Consider the following 16,214-nt stretch of genomic DNA (forward strand, 5'->3'; position numbering starts at 1 on the left):
CTCCACCTATTCCATACCAGAACCTAATTCTTAGAGCCTCTGACCTCCCCAGGGAGAATGCGCTCTTGCTTACCATAAGGATGTATGGCTGACGTTGCACAGCATTCGCACATGGCTTGTAGTTCTTCTCTCTCACCTCATTTCTCCTTCATACTCACTCTCTCCTAACACTCTTCCCCATTACACACGGTTCCATTTCCTGGTTAGGACACATGCCTGGGTAGCGGGCTTGTTCCTCAGTAGAGAGCGTGCAGGAGGCAGCCGATCCATGATTCTCTCTCATCGTGGATGTTTCTCTCCCTCTCCCTCTCCCTTCCTCTCTAAAATCAATACAAATATATTTAAAAATAAATGGGGAAAAAATTATACTGTTAGCCCACACCTTTGATTCTGTGAGTTTCTTACCAGCTTCTTTTAACTTCTCTCAGAAGTTCTTAGTCATCAGCTGAAACCAGTTTGGCTCAGTGGATAGAGCGTCAGCCTGCGGACTGAAGGGTCCCAGGTTCGATTCCGGTCAAGGGCATGTACCTTGGTTGCGGGCATATCCCCAGTAGGAGGTGTGCAGGAGGCAGCTGATCAATGTTTCTCTCTCAACGATGTTTCTAACTCTCTCTCCCTCTCCCTTCCTCTCTGTAAAAAATCAATAAAATATATTTTTTAAAAAAAGAAGTTCTTAGTCATCAAAGTGAGCCCTTATCATTGTCAGGGGAGGGGGAAGTCCCCCCTCTTTATTCTTACAGTTGGGCTAATAATAAAATCATAAAATGGACACAAGACTAGATTCACAGAAAGAAACCATTGAATACGTGCATACGAGATAAGCATAATATGATGCTCAGATCAAAAAATGAGGCTCAAAGAAATAATTGAACCAGGAACTTTTATAGTTTTTAGACAAAGAAACGATAAATTGGTTGAAGAAATTGACAGGACAGAGAGAGCTCGTGCTCACTAGAAAGAGATCTGAGCACGGTCTGGGTGTTCGCTGGTGAGGAATCCGAACGGGTTTTGGACTGGGGTTGTAAATTAGTCACACCTTGCACGGCGTGTTTATACAAGCTTTCCATGCTGGATTCTTCGAACTCTTTTTTAAATTTTTTAAAAATATTTTTATTGCTTTCAGAGAGGAAGGGAGAGGGAGAGAGAGAGAGAGAGAGAGAGAGAGAGAGAGAGAGAGAGAGAGAAACATCCATGATGAAAGAGAATCATGGGTCGGCTGCCTCCTGCAGGCCCCCTACTGGGGATCGAGCCCACAACCCGGGCATGTGCCCTTGACCGGAATCGAACCCAGGACCCTTCGGTCCACAGGCCAGTGCTCTATCCACTGAGCAAAACCGGCTAGAGCTTGTGCCAAGGTTATCTCTCAGCCTCGGGAACAGGGAGGGCACCCATCACGTGGGAGACGTATCCAGACTTTTAGGGGTCAGAGCGGTCAGGGTTTTCTGCTTGCAAAGGCAATTTCTTAAGTCACTTTCATTCAAAATAATCCATATGCCGCTGCGGGCCGTCTTGGGCACCCTGACCTGGGCCCTGACACTAGCTTCATTTTTAGGTTCTAAAAATGCCACTGAAGATTTATGAACGTGAGAGCTGGACTTTTCAAGAGCTAAATGGAGGTTTGTAATACCAAGGATTCTGTCCTTCAGGTTTGAGTATAGAATTCCCCCTCTGGACTCACACCGTAAGTCAGGGATCCCTGGATCATACAGAACAGAAATCTCTACCTTTTTAAAAACTATATATTTTTATTGATTTCAGAGAGGAACGGAGATAGATAGACACATCAGTGATGAGAGAGAGTCATTGATTGGCTGCCTCCTGCACAAGAGCATGTGCCCTGACCATGACCTTCCTGGTTCCTAGGTTGATGCTCAGCCATTGAGCCATGCCGGCCCTGCAATCTCTACATTTTTTTGATTTTGTACTCCTATTAGTAAAAACATTTAGAACACCCTCCCCTGATATACATGAATTTATTCATAATTTATGTATATATGTGCTACTGTAAAAAATATTACGGAGAATATAAGGCATGTGTAAGAACGATGTTATAATGAGATGTTAGAATAAGATGGGATGGAGATGAAATATACATTTTAATCACTTGGAAGCATTTTGCTGTCACTGCTGCATTAAAAATTATTAAGTATCTTAAATGACAGCACAGTGATGGAGGGTGCCTACTTATTTTCAAGCATCTTGGTTTTCTACTTTAATGAATAAAAACATGCAACTTCAGCTCCTTTCTCTACTTGGTTTTAATCACTGTCATGGGAGAAAAAGGGGAAGCAGGGAAACAGGAAGAAGTAAATGCATGAAGTGTTTCACCAGCCTGCGCACTAGCTCTTGACATCCTCTTTTCTAATCCCACTTACGCAAGGGGTTTTGTTGAAATTCAGCTCAGAGTTTCCGTATTCCTCGATGGCCCTCCACTGGTCTTGCCAACCAAATGGAAGATGTTGTATTTATTATATGTAACAAGTGAGTTCACAATCCACTAAAATGCTTCCTTCGGAAGATTAGGTAACAGGTTAGAAAAATTTGTTCCCGAGTTTTCAAAGGCTGCTGTTTTCATAGATACCTATTTGCATAAGTTTCTTTTTCTTATATTTTATTGATTTTGTACAGAGAGGAAGGGAGAGGGATAGAGAGTTAGAAACATCGATGAGAGAGAAACATCGATCAGCTGCCTCTTGCACACCTCCTACTGAGGATGTGCCTGCAACCAAGGTACATGCCCTTGACCGGAATCGAACCTGGGACCTTTCTGTCCACAGGCCGATGCTCTATCCACTGAGCCAAACCGGTCAGGGCTGCATAAGTTTCAATAAAACAAACACATAGTGTTAGAATCCTTTCCAAACATCTGTCTCCCTGTGTACTTGCCACCACCCGAGTTTCTTTTTAAAATGAGGGCCTTTCCCGTTTGTTATTATAATATCTCCTTTACTCTGAAGAGATAATTCTTTTAGTTCATTGTCCCCAGGCAGCCAACAACTCCTGTGGAGGACAAAATGTTGTCATAGCCACTCTACTCTAATGTAATGGTTTTCTTTGCAAAGGCATCCATCCGTATGGTTGACATGCTAAATAAAGCACTTTCATTTCTGTGGTGCCATAGCTTGCATTGAATTCTTGGGCAGGCGTCTCTAAATTTACCCTCAAACCCTTGTTTTGTGCTAGTCGAAGTTGCTGTACCATCGTCTTATACTTTCCTATAGCTGTGCCATTGTCACAGTACCCTACGAATTGTTGTTTTAATTTTTCCCCCAAATATATTTTTATTGACTTCAGAGAGGAAGGGAGAGGGACAGAGAGATAGAAACATCAGTGATGAAAGAGAATCATGCATCGGCTGCCTCCTGCACGCCCCCTACTGGGGATTGAGCCCACACCCCGGGCATGTGCCCTCACATGAAATGGAACTGTGACCTCCTGGTTTATAGGTCGACACTCAACCACGGAGCCCCCGCAGCTGGGCAGAATTGTTATTTACAATAGGTTCTGGTCCCTCGTGGGGCAGGACAACCAGAGTGTTTTTCTTGTTCAGAGTGTTCTTTTATATTATTATATAAAACTAGAGGCCCGTTGCACGAAGATTCGAGCAATAGGCCTTCCTTCCCCTGGCTGCCGGCACTGGTTTTCCTCCGGCACCCGGGACCCAGGCCTTCGTTCTGGCCGCAGCCTTCCATCTTTGCTCTGGCCACCACCTTCCGTCTTTGCTCCAGCCGGAGTCTTCAGTGTTCGCTCCGGCTGGAGCCTTCAGTCTTCTCTGCTCTGGCCGAAGCACCGCTCCTGTAGCTCCCTCCACACCCCCCCCCATAGCAGGCGTCCCACCCCGCCCAGCCACTCCACAACTGTGTATGCAAATTAACCCGGCATCTTTGTTGGGTTAATTTGCATACTCACTCCTGATTGGCTAGTGGGTGTTGCAGAGGTATGGTCAATTTGCATATTTCTCTTTTATTAGTGTAGATTGAGAATTCTCATTATTGAACTCTTTAAAAGGACTGTTGGGAGGTTCTTATTGGATAGCATTAAATCTATATATTAATTTGAAGGGACCTGAAATGTTCATATTTAGTCTACCCATTAAGGAGAGGCTTCACATATTTCAAACACTCCTAAAATTCTGTAAGATCCCTCCAAACATTTTGTGATTTCTAAGCTTAAGCACACTGGATTCTCTTGGCTTTCCAAGTACTATGTAAGTTTTATTTTTATCTTCTTTTTATTTTCTTTATTTCAGAGAGGAAGGGGGAGGAAGAGAGAGAGAGAGAAACATCAATAATGAGAGAGAATCATGGATTGGCTGCCTCCTGCACGCCCCCTACTGGGGCTCGAGCCCGCAACCTGGGCATATGCTCTGATCAGTAATTGAACCATGACCTCTTGGTTCATAGGTCAATGTTCAACCACTGAGCCATTCCAGCCAGGCAAAAATAAAATTTGCAGTATGTTATTTTGCCACACATTTCATAATTTTGGCTTGCTAGCAACCTAACAATGGATCTAGTGTTTCTCTCTGTCTTTCCCTCTCTCTTCCACTCTCCCTTATGACCTCTCTCATTTGTAATGTACCAACTTGAACAATCCACGCTTCTGCTTTCTTTACCTTTCCTACTTACATTCTTATTCTGGGGAACTCTGGCTTGCCTAGCAGCAGTTTTGCTTAGAGCTTTTATTAATAGGCTCTCTCACAGGCCATAATAGGGCTTAGGAATTGTTGAGCCTTGCATTGGGAGCCACCACTACCCAAGTCTTGTCTGGGATGTGAGAAAGTTTGAAGAATGACCGGGTTGTCATGGCTGCCCTGTTAACAGGGATCATGAGGGGAGATACAGGGATAATAAGAGAGATGTTTCCTTTGGATGTGTCTGTTATTTGTCCAAGGTAACTTATTTATGTTACAAATGGTGTGGGGAATATGGTTGCTGGAAAGAATCCTTTTGGGATGTGGAATTTCAGGGTTTTAACATAATATCAAGAGCACTATTTATAGATTGTATGAGTGAGCTTTTGGTGCGTAACAAACATTCCCCAAATTTAGTGTTGTAAAACAATCATCATTTATTATTTCTCATTCAGCTGGCTGATTGGGGCTCAGGGGTGGGGGGGGGTGGCAGCTCTGCTACACTGGGCTCCTCACTGAGGTGTCTGCTTTGGTCTGGCCCACACGTGTCCTCTCTGGAGCCCCAGCTAAAGGGACAGCAGCTACCTTGAGAAGCTCTTCTCAGTGTGGTGATAGAGCAGCAAGAGCACATGCCCAACTATACCAGTTCTGTTTGCTTCTCACATCTGGGCTCAGCCATGTGGCATGCTTTGGGCAGTGAGATGTTAGCAGAATCAAGGAGTAGAGAAATGTGTACTATGAGCAGTGGGAAGGCACTGAAAAGCAATGTGGCATCTAGTGGTCAACTATGTCCTGGGAGCAGATGAAGAGTAATTCAAGATGAGAATGTAATACACTAGAGGCCTGGTGCATGAAATTCATGCAGGGTAGGGTCCCTAGGCCTGGCCTCTCTGCCTCCCACCTCCTCCTTCCCTCGCTCCCTCAGCACCCCGCCGCCACTGCTGGTTGCTCGCCATGTTCCGCGCTGCCCCCTGGTGGTCAGTGCACATCATAGTGAGTGATCGAACTCCTGCTCTCCTGGTCAAACTTCCAAGTGGACAATTTGCATATTAGCCTTTTATATATATATATACTAGAGGCCTGATGCACGAAAATTCATGCAAGAGTAGGCCTTCCTTCCCCCGGCTACCGGCACCAGCTTCCCTCCAGCACTGGCTTCCCTCTAGCACCCAGGATTCTGGCCACCGGCAGGCACCTGGGACCTGGGCTGCTTCCCTCCTCTGGCCTCCAGCAGGTATCCAGGACCTGGGCTGGCTTCCCTCGGGCCGCCCATAGGCACCAGGGACCTGGGCTAGCTTCTCTCTGGCCCCGGCTTAGTCAGGAAGGATGTCCGGAATGACATCGGAAGCCGTCCAGTCTAATTAGCATATTACCCTTTTATTATTATAGATATATAGATAAGCACTTGATTCTCTCCTGTAATCACAGCTGGCCCTCCCTGGGAGGTACCACCAACAATGACTTTTTCCAGCAGAACTAGGCACTCAGAAGTACAGGTTAATTTATACTCCTTTTCGTTCCAGTTGTAACTACCCGGATGTCCAACTGGCCACCATCTTCCTCTATTCTTTAAGTCCACACCAAAGGTAATGGCTTCTAAATCTTTCCACTCAGCCAGTTTGACTCAGTGGATAGAGCATTGGCCTGCAAACCAAAGGGTCCTGGGTTCAACTCTGTTCAAGGGCACATACCTTGATTGCAGGGTCCTCCTCAGCCTGGGCCCTGGGCAGGGCACGTGCAGGAAGCAACCAATTGATGTGTTTCTCTCACATCGATGTTTCTCTGTCTTTCCCTCTCTCTTCCACTGTCTCTCAAAATCAATGGAGAAATATCCTCAGGCAAGGATTTAAAAAATAATAAATAAACAAACAAACAAATAAATAAATCTTTCCACTTAGCCCATGTTGCAAAATAGGACCTTACTTAAGGTTTTCTTATAGGATGCTTTACCTTAGTCAAAGTGATGCTTCATGATACAGTGGATGTGCCCACCTTTTACCTCTACTGAGGAAGAAAGGCTCCAAGAGTTCAAGGGAATCTCTTCCTCCTGTTCTGGGAAGTTAGGCAGCAGGACTGCCTTTGTTCCTTTTCACATGAATCTGTCAGAAACAGGAAGATTGCTCCTCCCATTTGCAGACACATTGTCCGTTGCAATTAATCTGTGTTTTCCGGTCATGGATTCCTGGCCTATCTGAGTGTTTGTTGGAGAAGGTTGGGGGTTGGGGCCAGAGGTTTGTGGAGTTCATCAGTTGTGTTCTAGGCTCAGCAGCAGAATTCACTGAAGCATGTTCAGCAGGTTAAAAAAGATGCTGCTCTTTCAGCTCATTGTAAAACTACTCAAGCATCTTTATAAAAAATAGTGCAAGGAGAGAGCCAAAAAGTGCTTGCCTTAATACGAAGAACCAAGTGATATTTCATGGGGGAACATCTGAGTGCAGTTTCATTCTCACGGAAAGAGACAGAGGTCAATTATTTTTAGAATAGAGGCCCTGTGTATGAAATTTGTGCATGGGGGGGGGGGTCCCTTAGCCCAGCCTGCACCCTCTCCAATCCAGGACCCCACAGGGGATGTCTGACTGCCGGAGATCGGGCCTAAACCGACAGTTGGACATCCCTCTCGCAGTCCAGGACCACTGGCTCCTAACCACTCACCTGCCTGCCTGCCTAATGCCCCTAACTGCCTGATCACGCCTAACCGCCTCTGCCTGCCTGCCTGGTCGCCCCTAACAGCCCTCCCCTGCTGGCCTGGTCGCCCCCAATGTACATATGTCTGGGAGCCCTCAGGGGATGTCCTCGGGGAAGCAAGCCTAAGCCAGCAATAGGACATCCTTAGCTCTGCTATGGAGGCGGGAGAGGGTCCCACCACCACTGCTGAGCTTGCCAGCCCTGAGCCCAGCTCAGGGCTTCTGGCTGAACGCCACTCCCCCTGTGGGAGCGCAATGACCACCAGGGGTCAGCTCCTGCATTGAGCGTCTGCCCCCTGGTGATCAGTGTGTGTCATAGAGACTGATTGTTCCATCGTTTGTTCGATTTGCATATTAGCCTTTTATTATATAGGATAATTTATTCTGTAAGTACAACCTGTTGAGCAAGAAAATGATAATGCCATTGGAAGTTTGTCCTCAAAGTGCAAGAAAAACAAACAAAAATACAATGAGCAACAAAAGAAAATTCTAGAACAAGCAGCGACCGCCAAAATGAACATTTGGTTGTGAGTTTCAAACCTGATTTGGGTGGGGAAACGACAATGAAATGAACCGGACCAATGTCAGATTCTCTGTTGACACAGAGCACGGCAGTGTCTGGGATGAAAGGTCCCACCCCTTACAACATAATTAATCTCATTTTCTTTTTTTCAGGGATTTTTTTAAATTCAAATTCTTTATTGTTGAAAGTATTACATGTCTCCCTTTTCCCCCATTGACCTCCCCTGGCTGGTCCCACCCTCCAGCACATGCCCTCACCCCCTACTGTCTATGTCCATTGGTTATGCTCATATGCATGCATACAAGTCCTTTGGTTGATTTCCTACCACCCCTCCCCACCCTCCCCTGCCTTCCCTCTGAGGTTTGATGGTCTGTTTAATGCTTCTCTGTCTCTGGATATATTTTGGTTCATCAATTTATGTTGTTCATTATATTTCACAAATGATCACTTGATATTTATCTTTCTCCGACTGGCTTATTTCCCCATGACCCGGACTCACTCCCCAGCCCTGGACTCAGCGATCACTGAAGTGATCCAGAAACATGGCCGAGGAAAACTTACTAACAGCGATTCAGTCTCCAGAGAGTGGATTTTATTCTTGCTTCCTCTCTTCTTCTGTAATCGGGGACATATTGCTTCACGGATATCAACTTAAATGTGTGTTTAATGTGTCATTGCACTTGATCTGATTTTTCAAATTGAAGGCCTCTGAGCTTTCCCAGCGTTTGAGGCATTTCCCTGAGAATTGGGCTTAGGTTTTTGAAACGTTATTGAGTTTGTTTTCATATTTTAACAAGATTGAATGAGTGGGTGATATCTGAAACCTATTCCTTTTTATTCATGGACCTCAAGAGATGAAAAGAGCAGCGAGTGCTTTTTGCTTGCTGTGAGCCAGACATTTTGCTAAGTGCTTGACATTTATTCAGTCATCTAATTTCACGACCTTCTTATGCGATTGTTACTATTGTTGTCACCATTTTTCAGATGTGGAAATGGAGGCAAAGAGTGATGCCATACTTTGTACAGGTCGAGTGCTAGGAGGTGGTGGGGCCCAGCTTCAAATCCAGGGAGTCTGGCTCCCCAAGTCTCACTCTGAACCAGCATCTCGGACTTTAGACCCAAGCATGTCTGTGTTTCTTGTGCAAACACCAAAGTATTAGCTCCTTGGAGAGCAATGTCCCCTGTCATCTGGATACATCAGGACATAGGACTTGCATTAGAAAACGTGCTCACAGATCGATCCTCACTGGGACGCCCTGTGTGCGCAGGAAGAAGGTTCCAGAGTAGAAATCCCCCCTTTGCTCTGTCACAGTGGCCTCTAAATGTGAAAAACCCAGCAACTCCTTGCCATCTCTGCCACCCTCACCCTGGTCCAAGCCAGCGTGACATTCCCTTAGGACTGATGCAGCGGGTCCTGCAGTGCTCTCCCTGCTCCCACCAGCGCCCCCTCCTGTCTGTTCTCAGTACAGCAGCTATCACATTCTTCACACAGAACTTGCCAATGGCTTCTATTTCACTCACAATACACTGACTCCTTCCAAGAGCTTGTGTGATCTTTGATCTCCCCTCAGCACTTCTTTTTTTTTTAATTGATTTCAGAGAGGAAGGGAGAAGGAGAGAGAGAATCATTGATTGGCTGCCTCCTGCATGCCCCTCCTAAGGGTCGAGCTAGCAATCCGGGATATGCCCAGGCCAGGAATTGAACTGTGACCTCCTGGTTCATAGGTTGATGCTCAACCACTGAGCCATGCCGGCCGGGCTCCCCCCAACACTTCTTTCCCCGTCCCCCCTCACTGCCTCCAGCCTCCCCTGTCACTGGCCTCTGGGCTGTCCCTTACGCATCCTCTCTGCAGGCCTGGGGCCCCTCAGGACCTGTGCACTTGGGGGTCCCACTGCCGGAAAGGCTCTCCTCAGGCATTTCCCCGACCCCTGATATCACACTGCAGTACACTCACCCTCACCCAGCAGCTCTCCACGCTTCCTCCCCATTATTTCTCTCCTTCGCGCTTACAATGACCTGATAGGCCATAAATCCTACTCCTTTATTAGTTTAGTCTCTGCCTCTGAACACTGGAGCGAACAAATTATTTTCTGATTCTGTTTGCGTTCCTAGTGTATCCCCCGAACTGAGAATCCGGTGGGCGTGCAATAAATAGGTGTTAATTAAATGAGTGCATTATGAAGTTGTTTTGGAGAATTAAATGAACTAACATATGGAAAGCATTTCATAAAATGCATAGCATGAAATTGGTATTTAATAAATGCCGGGTATTAATAAAATAATGATATAATAGAGATTTTATGAATGAGGAATTGAAAATTGCAGACTAGCATGTAGTGGCAAGAGGATAATGAAGCTACAGATGCGTCCAATATTTTCACTTACATCTCCGACGGATGCTAGAGGAGCCCATCAGACATCACTTGTGTCCTCTTAAAATCTAGAAGGGGTACTGGACCCCAGTCTTCCCTGGGCAGGTGAATGGTCCCCACACCTTGCTCCACTTCGGAATCACCTGGAGAATCTTCTTAAAAATTGATCCTGGCCCGGCCAGCATGGCTCAGTGGTTGAGCATCGACGTATGAACCAGGAGATCATGATTCGATTCCCAGTCAGGGCACATGCCCAGGTTTGGGCTCCATCCCTAATAGTGTGCAGGAGGCAGCGGATCCATGATTCTCTTTCACCATGGATGTTTCTCTCTCTCTCTTCCTCTCACCTTCCTCTCTGAAGTCAATAACAACATATTTTTAAAATAACAATAAAATCCTATATAATAAAGATGTAATATGCAAATTGACCATCACTCCAACACACAAGATGGCCGCCCCCATGTGTACACAAGATGGCTGCCACAAGATGGCCGGCAGGGAGGGCAGTTGTGGGCCATCAGGCCTGCAGGGGAGGGCAGTTGGGAGGAACCAGGCCTGCAGGGGAGGGCAGTTAGGGGTGACCAGGCCTGCAGGGAAAGGCAGTTAGGGGTGACCAGGCCTGCAGTAAAGGGCAATTGGGAGGAACCAGGCCTGCAGGGGAGGGCAGTTAGGGGTTACCAGGCCGGCAGAGGAGGGCAGTTAGGGGCAATCGGGCCGGCAGGGGAGCAGTTAGGCATCAATCAGGCTGGCAGAGGAGTGGTTAGGGGGTGATCAGGCTGGCAGGCAGAAGCGATTAGGGGGTGATCAGGCAGGCAGGTGAGCAGTTGGGAGCCAGCAGTCCTGGATTGTGAGAGGGATGTCCGACTGCCCATTTAGGCCCCATCCCACCGGGATTGGGCCTGAACGGGCAGTCGGACATACCTCAAGGGGTCCCAGATTGGAGAGGGTGCAGGCTGGGCTGAGGGACACCCCCTCTGTACACAAATTTTGTGCACTGGGCCTCTAGTATATATATAAAAACGGATCCTGGCTGCCACCCTCAGCTATTCTGATGCGATTGGTCTGCGGTGAAACTTGGGCCTTAGGGCTTGTCACGCTTCCTGGGTGACTGGAATGTGCAGCAAAGCCTGGCAACTTTGGAAAAGCAGGGGAGCCGTCTCCCAGTCCCTCTCTACTCTTGGAATTGAGAGTTCCGCCCACCAAGTTCCGTGCTCTGTTCTTCAACACGTGACCGTCAGCGAATCACTTCACTTCTGTGCTCATGTAGAGCATGTCTTCTGTAGACTATGGTGTGAACTCATAGCTCAGGGCCCGGCTCCAAAAATGGGGATCTCCCCTCCCTTTTTTCCTTTGTTCCATCCCAGGATAAAAGGAAAGACTCATCTCCCAAGGTAGCTCCGAGCTGGAACTCGTACAGAGGAGACAAGAGAATGGAATGAGGTCTACTACCCCAAGGGGCCCCATTCTCCCCCAGGCACATGCAGCCATGCCTGTTTCAGGCCTGAGAGGGAGCAATGCAGGGGTCAATGTCAGTAGTCAAGTTCCCGCCCAACAGGCTGCTGTAGGGACATCAGAGGTCCTCCCGCTGTCCTGGTTCCCAGCCCTGACTTCCCCCACTGTTTCCTATATCTCAGCGCCTCCCTGCCCGGGGCCCTGTCTGAGACTCCCACCCTGGGCACTGGATGGGTTTTGCTGGTTAAATCAGGGTCTTAAATTCTGTCCTTCAGACTACCATACTTCTCTTTAAAAAAAATTAAAAAATACACACACAGACACACACACACACACACACACACACACACACACACACACACATATATATATATATATATATATATATACACACACATATATATATACACACACACACTGACTGGCCACTCAGTATATATATATATGTATTAGAGGCCCGGTGCATGAATTCGTGAATAGGTGGGGTCTGGCCAGGGGGAGAGAGGGGACATGGGCGGTTGGCCAGCCTGCCTGCTGGTCGAACTCCTGGTCGAGGGGACAATTTGCATATTAGCCTTTTATTATATAGGACATACACTGAGTGGCCAGATTATTATGCGTTCAGAGATCATCATAATCTGGCCACTCAGTATATATATATAATTATTATTATTTATTGATTGATTTCAGAGAGTAAGGGAGAGAGAGAGAGAGAGAAACATCAATGATGAGAGAGAATCATTGACCGGCTGCCTCCTGCTGCATGCCCCGCACTGGGCATCAGGCCCGCAACCTGGGCATGTGCCCTGACTGGGAATGGAACCATGACCTCCAGGTTCCTAGGTCCACACTCAACCACCGAGCCACGCCGGCCGGGCTGGAGTACCATGCTTCTCCACGTGACCTGCCCACCTGAGGTCTGCCCACGTCCCTTCCTGCCAAGCACGTGTGCCGCCATGGTAGCCATGTCTCATCTCTGGGCGCAGACCAGCACCTGCAGTGTCACATAAGACAGCCCCTCCTCTGTGAGCCTGGCTGTTTCTAGAATGGTTGGGAGTAGCACACCCCAGGGCCAGCTTCATGGGCGTGTGACTCATGCAGTGACCCAAGGCCACGTTCAGGGCTCCGGGAGTTCTTAACTGTGCGTTCACCAGGGGCCCCATGGTTTCGTTTTGCGCTGTTCTTGCAAATGACGTAGCTGGTCCAGCACTTAACGCTTTGAATCAGAAGATGTGGTGGGAATTGCACCTGGCTCACACACCTGAGCAGAGTGAACTTGGCCCAGTTATTCTTCCTCTTGTCATTGTGGACAGGAGGGGGGTGGGGTCCACAGGCTCCGTAGAAGGGGATTTTCTGAAAATGAGATAGGATAACAGATGAGTGTCTGCAGCTCTCGGCCTCGGCAAACGCTCTCTTTTCCCCAGCCGTCCAGATCAAAGCTGCTAAGTGGAAAAGACATTTCCGTTTCAAAGAGATTTTAAACTTGATTGCCCTAGTCAGAGAAATGTGCCTAAAGGACAGAGCCCGGAGGGTTTCCATTGATTTTCCTTAACTCTTATTAATTACACACGAGGACAGCAGGAATCCTCCTTCTTCGTCTTCATTGCATCTGAACGATATGTTGTCCAGATGGCAGATAGAGTAGCATCTTTCAAGGTATTTCGTTCGAAATTATCTGCCTTTACTTAACTGAAGAAGATTAGAGAGGAAATATTGAGTTAAGTCTGTGTCACTGAAATAATAATAAAAGTAATCTAAGCCCTAACCGGTTTGGCTCAGTGGATAGAGCATCGGCCTGCGGACTGAAGGGTCCCAGGTTCGATTCCGGTCAAGGGCATGTACCTCGGTTGCGGGCACATCCCCAGTAGGGAGTGTGCAGGAGGCAGCTGAATCGATGTTTCTCTCTCATCGATGTTTCTGACTCTCTATCCCTCTTCTTTCCGATCTATAAAAAAATCAATAAAATATATTTAAAAACAAAATAAAATAAAAGTAATCTTGGCTTACGTTGCTTTAAGGAGATTTCTAGAATTCAAACTAAGAAGTCTACCCTCAAAAGAAGGCTGCCTTGGATAATATGCACGAGTGAAGACTTCCTTAAGAGCCAGAGAAACACCAAAAGGTTGCAGGTTCGATTCCTGGCCAGGGCTCGAATGGGAGACAGCGGATCATCGTTTCCCTCTCCCATCGGTGTTTTTCTCTCGCGCTATTCTGCCACTCAGAGTAGGTTTTGGAATGGCAGAGGATGAAATTCCCGGGCCACGGCCAGCTGACACTGACGCCTTGCTTCTCTTGTGTGTGTTTCCCCCACAGTCACATGACACAGGCAATCCCATTTGATGACCCCCGGTTAGACAGCTGCCAAATCATCCCCCCGGCCCCGCGGAAGGTGGAGATGCGGAGGGACCCCGTCCTGGGATTCGGTTTCGTGGCGGGGAGTGAGAAGCCGGTGGTGGTTCGCTCAGTGACACCAGGTAAGCGTCCCAGCCCAGCCCTCGGCCTCCTGGGACTGCCCATCGTGCCTCTGCAGGGATGCCTACTGTTCATTTCCGCGAGTCTCATGCCAGGCTGGGAAAGCTAGTTTAATTTCCATTCCAGGCTGGGAGGGCTAGTGAATTTTCCCAGCACGTGGATAGGGTCAGACCACCAGAGGGACAGAAATGGCGATGGAAACGAGGTTTAGACTGCTCAACCCATTAGATGGCTCCCTTTAGGAAAACACTGATCCATCATTTGTGCCATGGAAATGACCCACTCCTTAATGGCTGGATAGGAATAACCAGAGGCAGGCACTGACTGCACTTCTGCCAGCTCATGACAAACTCGTCGGTGAGAAAAGCAGGAAGCGGTGTTTCAGTTACTGTAGGGTTTAGTCATTGATGTTGTTGGATTCTTTTACACAGATGCACTCCCCTCCCTTCCCACTAGGGGCAGAAGATCGTTCCTTACACCAGTTCTCTTAAGTGAGACCAGGTGACTGACTTGGGCCCATGGCATATTAGCAAGGATGACATAAGCAAAGGTTTGAAATATGCTTGAGCTTGTTTCTGTGGTTCCTGCAAGGCCATAGGAATGTCCCTCACGGGGCTGCTCCCCCTTCGGCCTAAGCCCCAGAATGAACTCGGGGCAGCCAGCCTCCAGCCTAGAGCTAAGTACTCCCTGGTCTGCAGTGCGACACAGAAGTGCCCACTGCGGCTGGCCTGGAGCAGCCCGTCTGCGGTCACCCCGGAGACCCATAACTAAATGATTATTGGACACCCTACTGAGATTTGGGGGCGGGGGGGGTTGTCATACAGTGAACACTGGCCCATACAGCGTGTGGCAAATCTCTTAAAACCTACAATATGCTTGGATCCAACGAGAAGGACTTGGCTCAGACATTCTCATTGGAGTATATGGATGTTCCACTATCAACACAGTTGAATATAAAGATGCAATGGGCCATCTTTTCCCTTTTAGAAACAATGCTCTTTTAGTAATGATTTATTATACACATTTATGTACTTATTTCAACGGACTCCTATGGATTTATCTTCAGACCAGAGGATACTTCGATGCTGCTTCTGGGATTTTGCAAATAAGTAACAGGGTTGTTCAGTGGTAAAGAGCACAGACTGTGGCATCAGACTGCCGTGGTCTGATGGCTTTGAACCCTGCCTCTGCCCCCTTCTTAGATATTTTAGCTTCTATGTGAACTCCTCTGCCTTTCAGTTTAACGTAACTCTTCTACATCATCTGGATAATGAGAATCATAATAGTATCTACCTTACAGGAACAGGGAGAGAAAGAAATGCATTAGAAGAGGGCCAGGTATATACACTGAGTGGCCAGATTATGATGATCTCTGAATGCATAATAATCTGGCCACTCAGTGTATAGATGTTAGAGGCCCGGTGCATGAATTTGTGCATGGGTGGGGTCCGGCCAGCCTGGCCAGGGGGAGGGGACATGGGCAGTTGGCGGCCTGCCTGCTGGTCGAACTCCTGGTCGAGGGGACAATTTGCATATTAGCCTTTTATTATATAGGATAGACACTGAGTGGCCAGATTATTATGTGTTCAGAGATCATAATAATCTGGCCACTCAGTGTATTTATTCCATAATGATCATTATTATTTTAAACTCTAAAATGTTTGACCAGCTGAGCCTGTCAGTTCAGGAAAATGTAAGCAACTAGTGAGCTAGTATAAGTTTTTTTAGGTTGACTTAAATTTTTATATTTTATTATTCTATATAATAAAACCCTAATATGCAAATCGACAGAACGGCGGAATTACAGGTCGCTGTGATGTGCACTGACCACCAGGGGCAGACGCTCAACGCAGGAACTGACCCCAGCCAGGTGGCAGTGGCAGGGGGCGGGGCTGGCAAGCGGGCGGCGCCAGGCCAGCCAAGGCAGGTGCCAGTGAGGGGCCCCCATTCACCTGGCAGGTCGCCCCGCAGATAGGCCCTGATCGCCAGCCAGGCCTAGGGACCCTACCCGTGCACGATTTCATGCACCGGGGCTCTAGTTGGACATAATATGCCCCAGGACAAGCACCAAAAAAAG

At 47.6% G+C, this 16,214-nt stretch overlaps 1 protein-coding gene across 4 annotated transcripts in view; it reads left to right on the plus strand.

Annotated features, from left to right (window-relative positions):
* Positions 1 to 16,214, plus strand: part of FRMPD4 (FERM and PDZ domain containing 4) — a 529,962-nt gene that overhangs the window by 415,787 nt on the left and 97,961 nt on the right. For all 4 annotated transcript variants that reach the window (XM_080652462.1, XM_080652460.1, XM_080652461.1 and 1 more), the window contains exon 3: positions 13,979 to 14,139. In XM_080652462.1, the coding sequence (XP_080508588.1) occupies positions 13,979 to 14,139 (161 nt within the window). The remainder of the gene's footprint in view (positions 1 to 13,978; positions 14,140 to 16,214) is intronic.

The sequence above is a fragment of the Plecotus auritus genome (genome assembly GCF_963455305.1).
Source record: "Plecotus auritus genome assembly, chromosome: X".
Taxonomy (NCBI): domain Eukaryota; kingdom Metazoa; phylum Chordata; class Mammalia; order Chiroptera; family Vespertilionidae; genus Plecotus; species Plecotus auritus.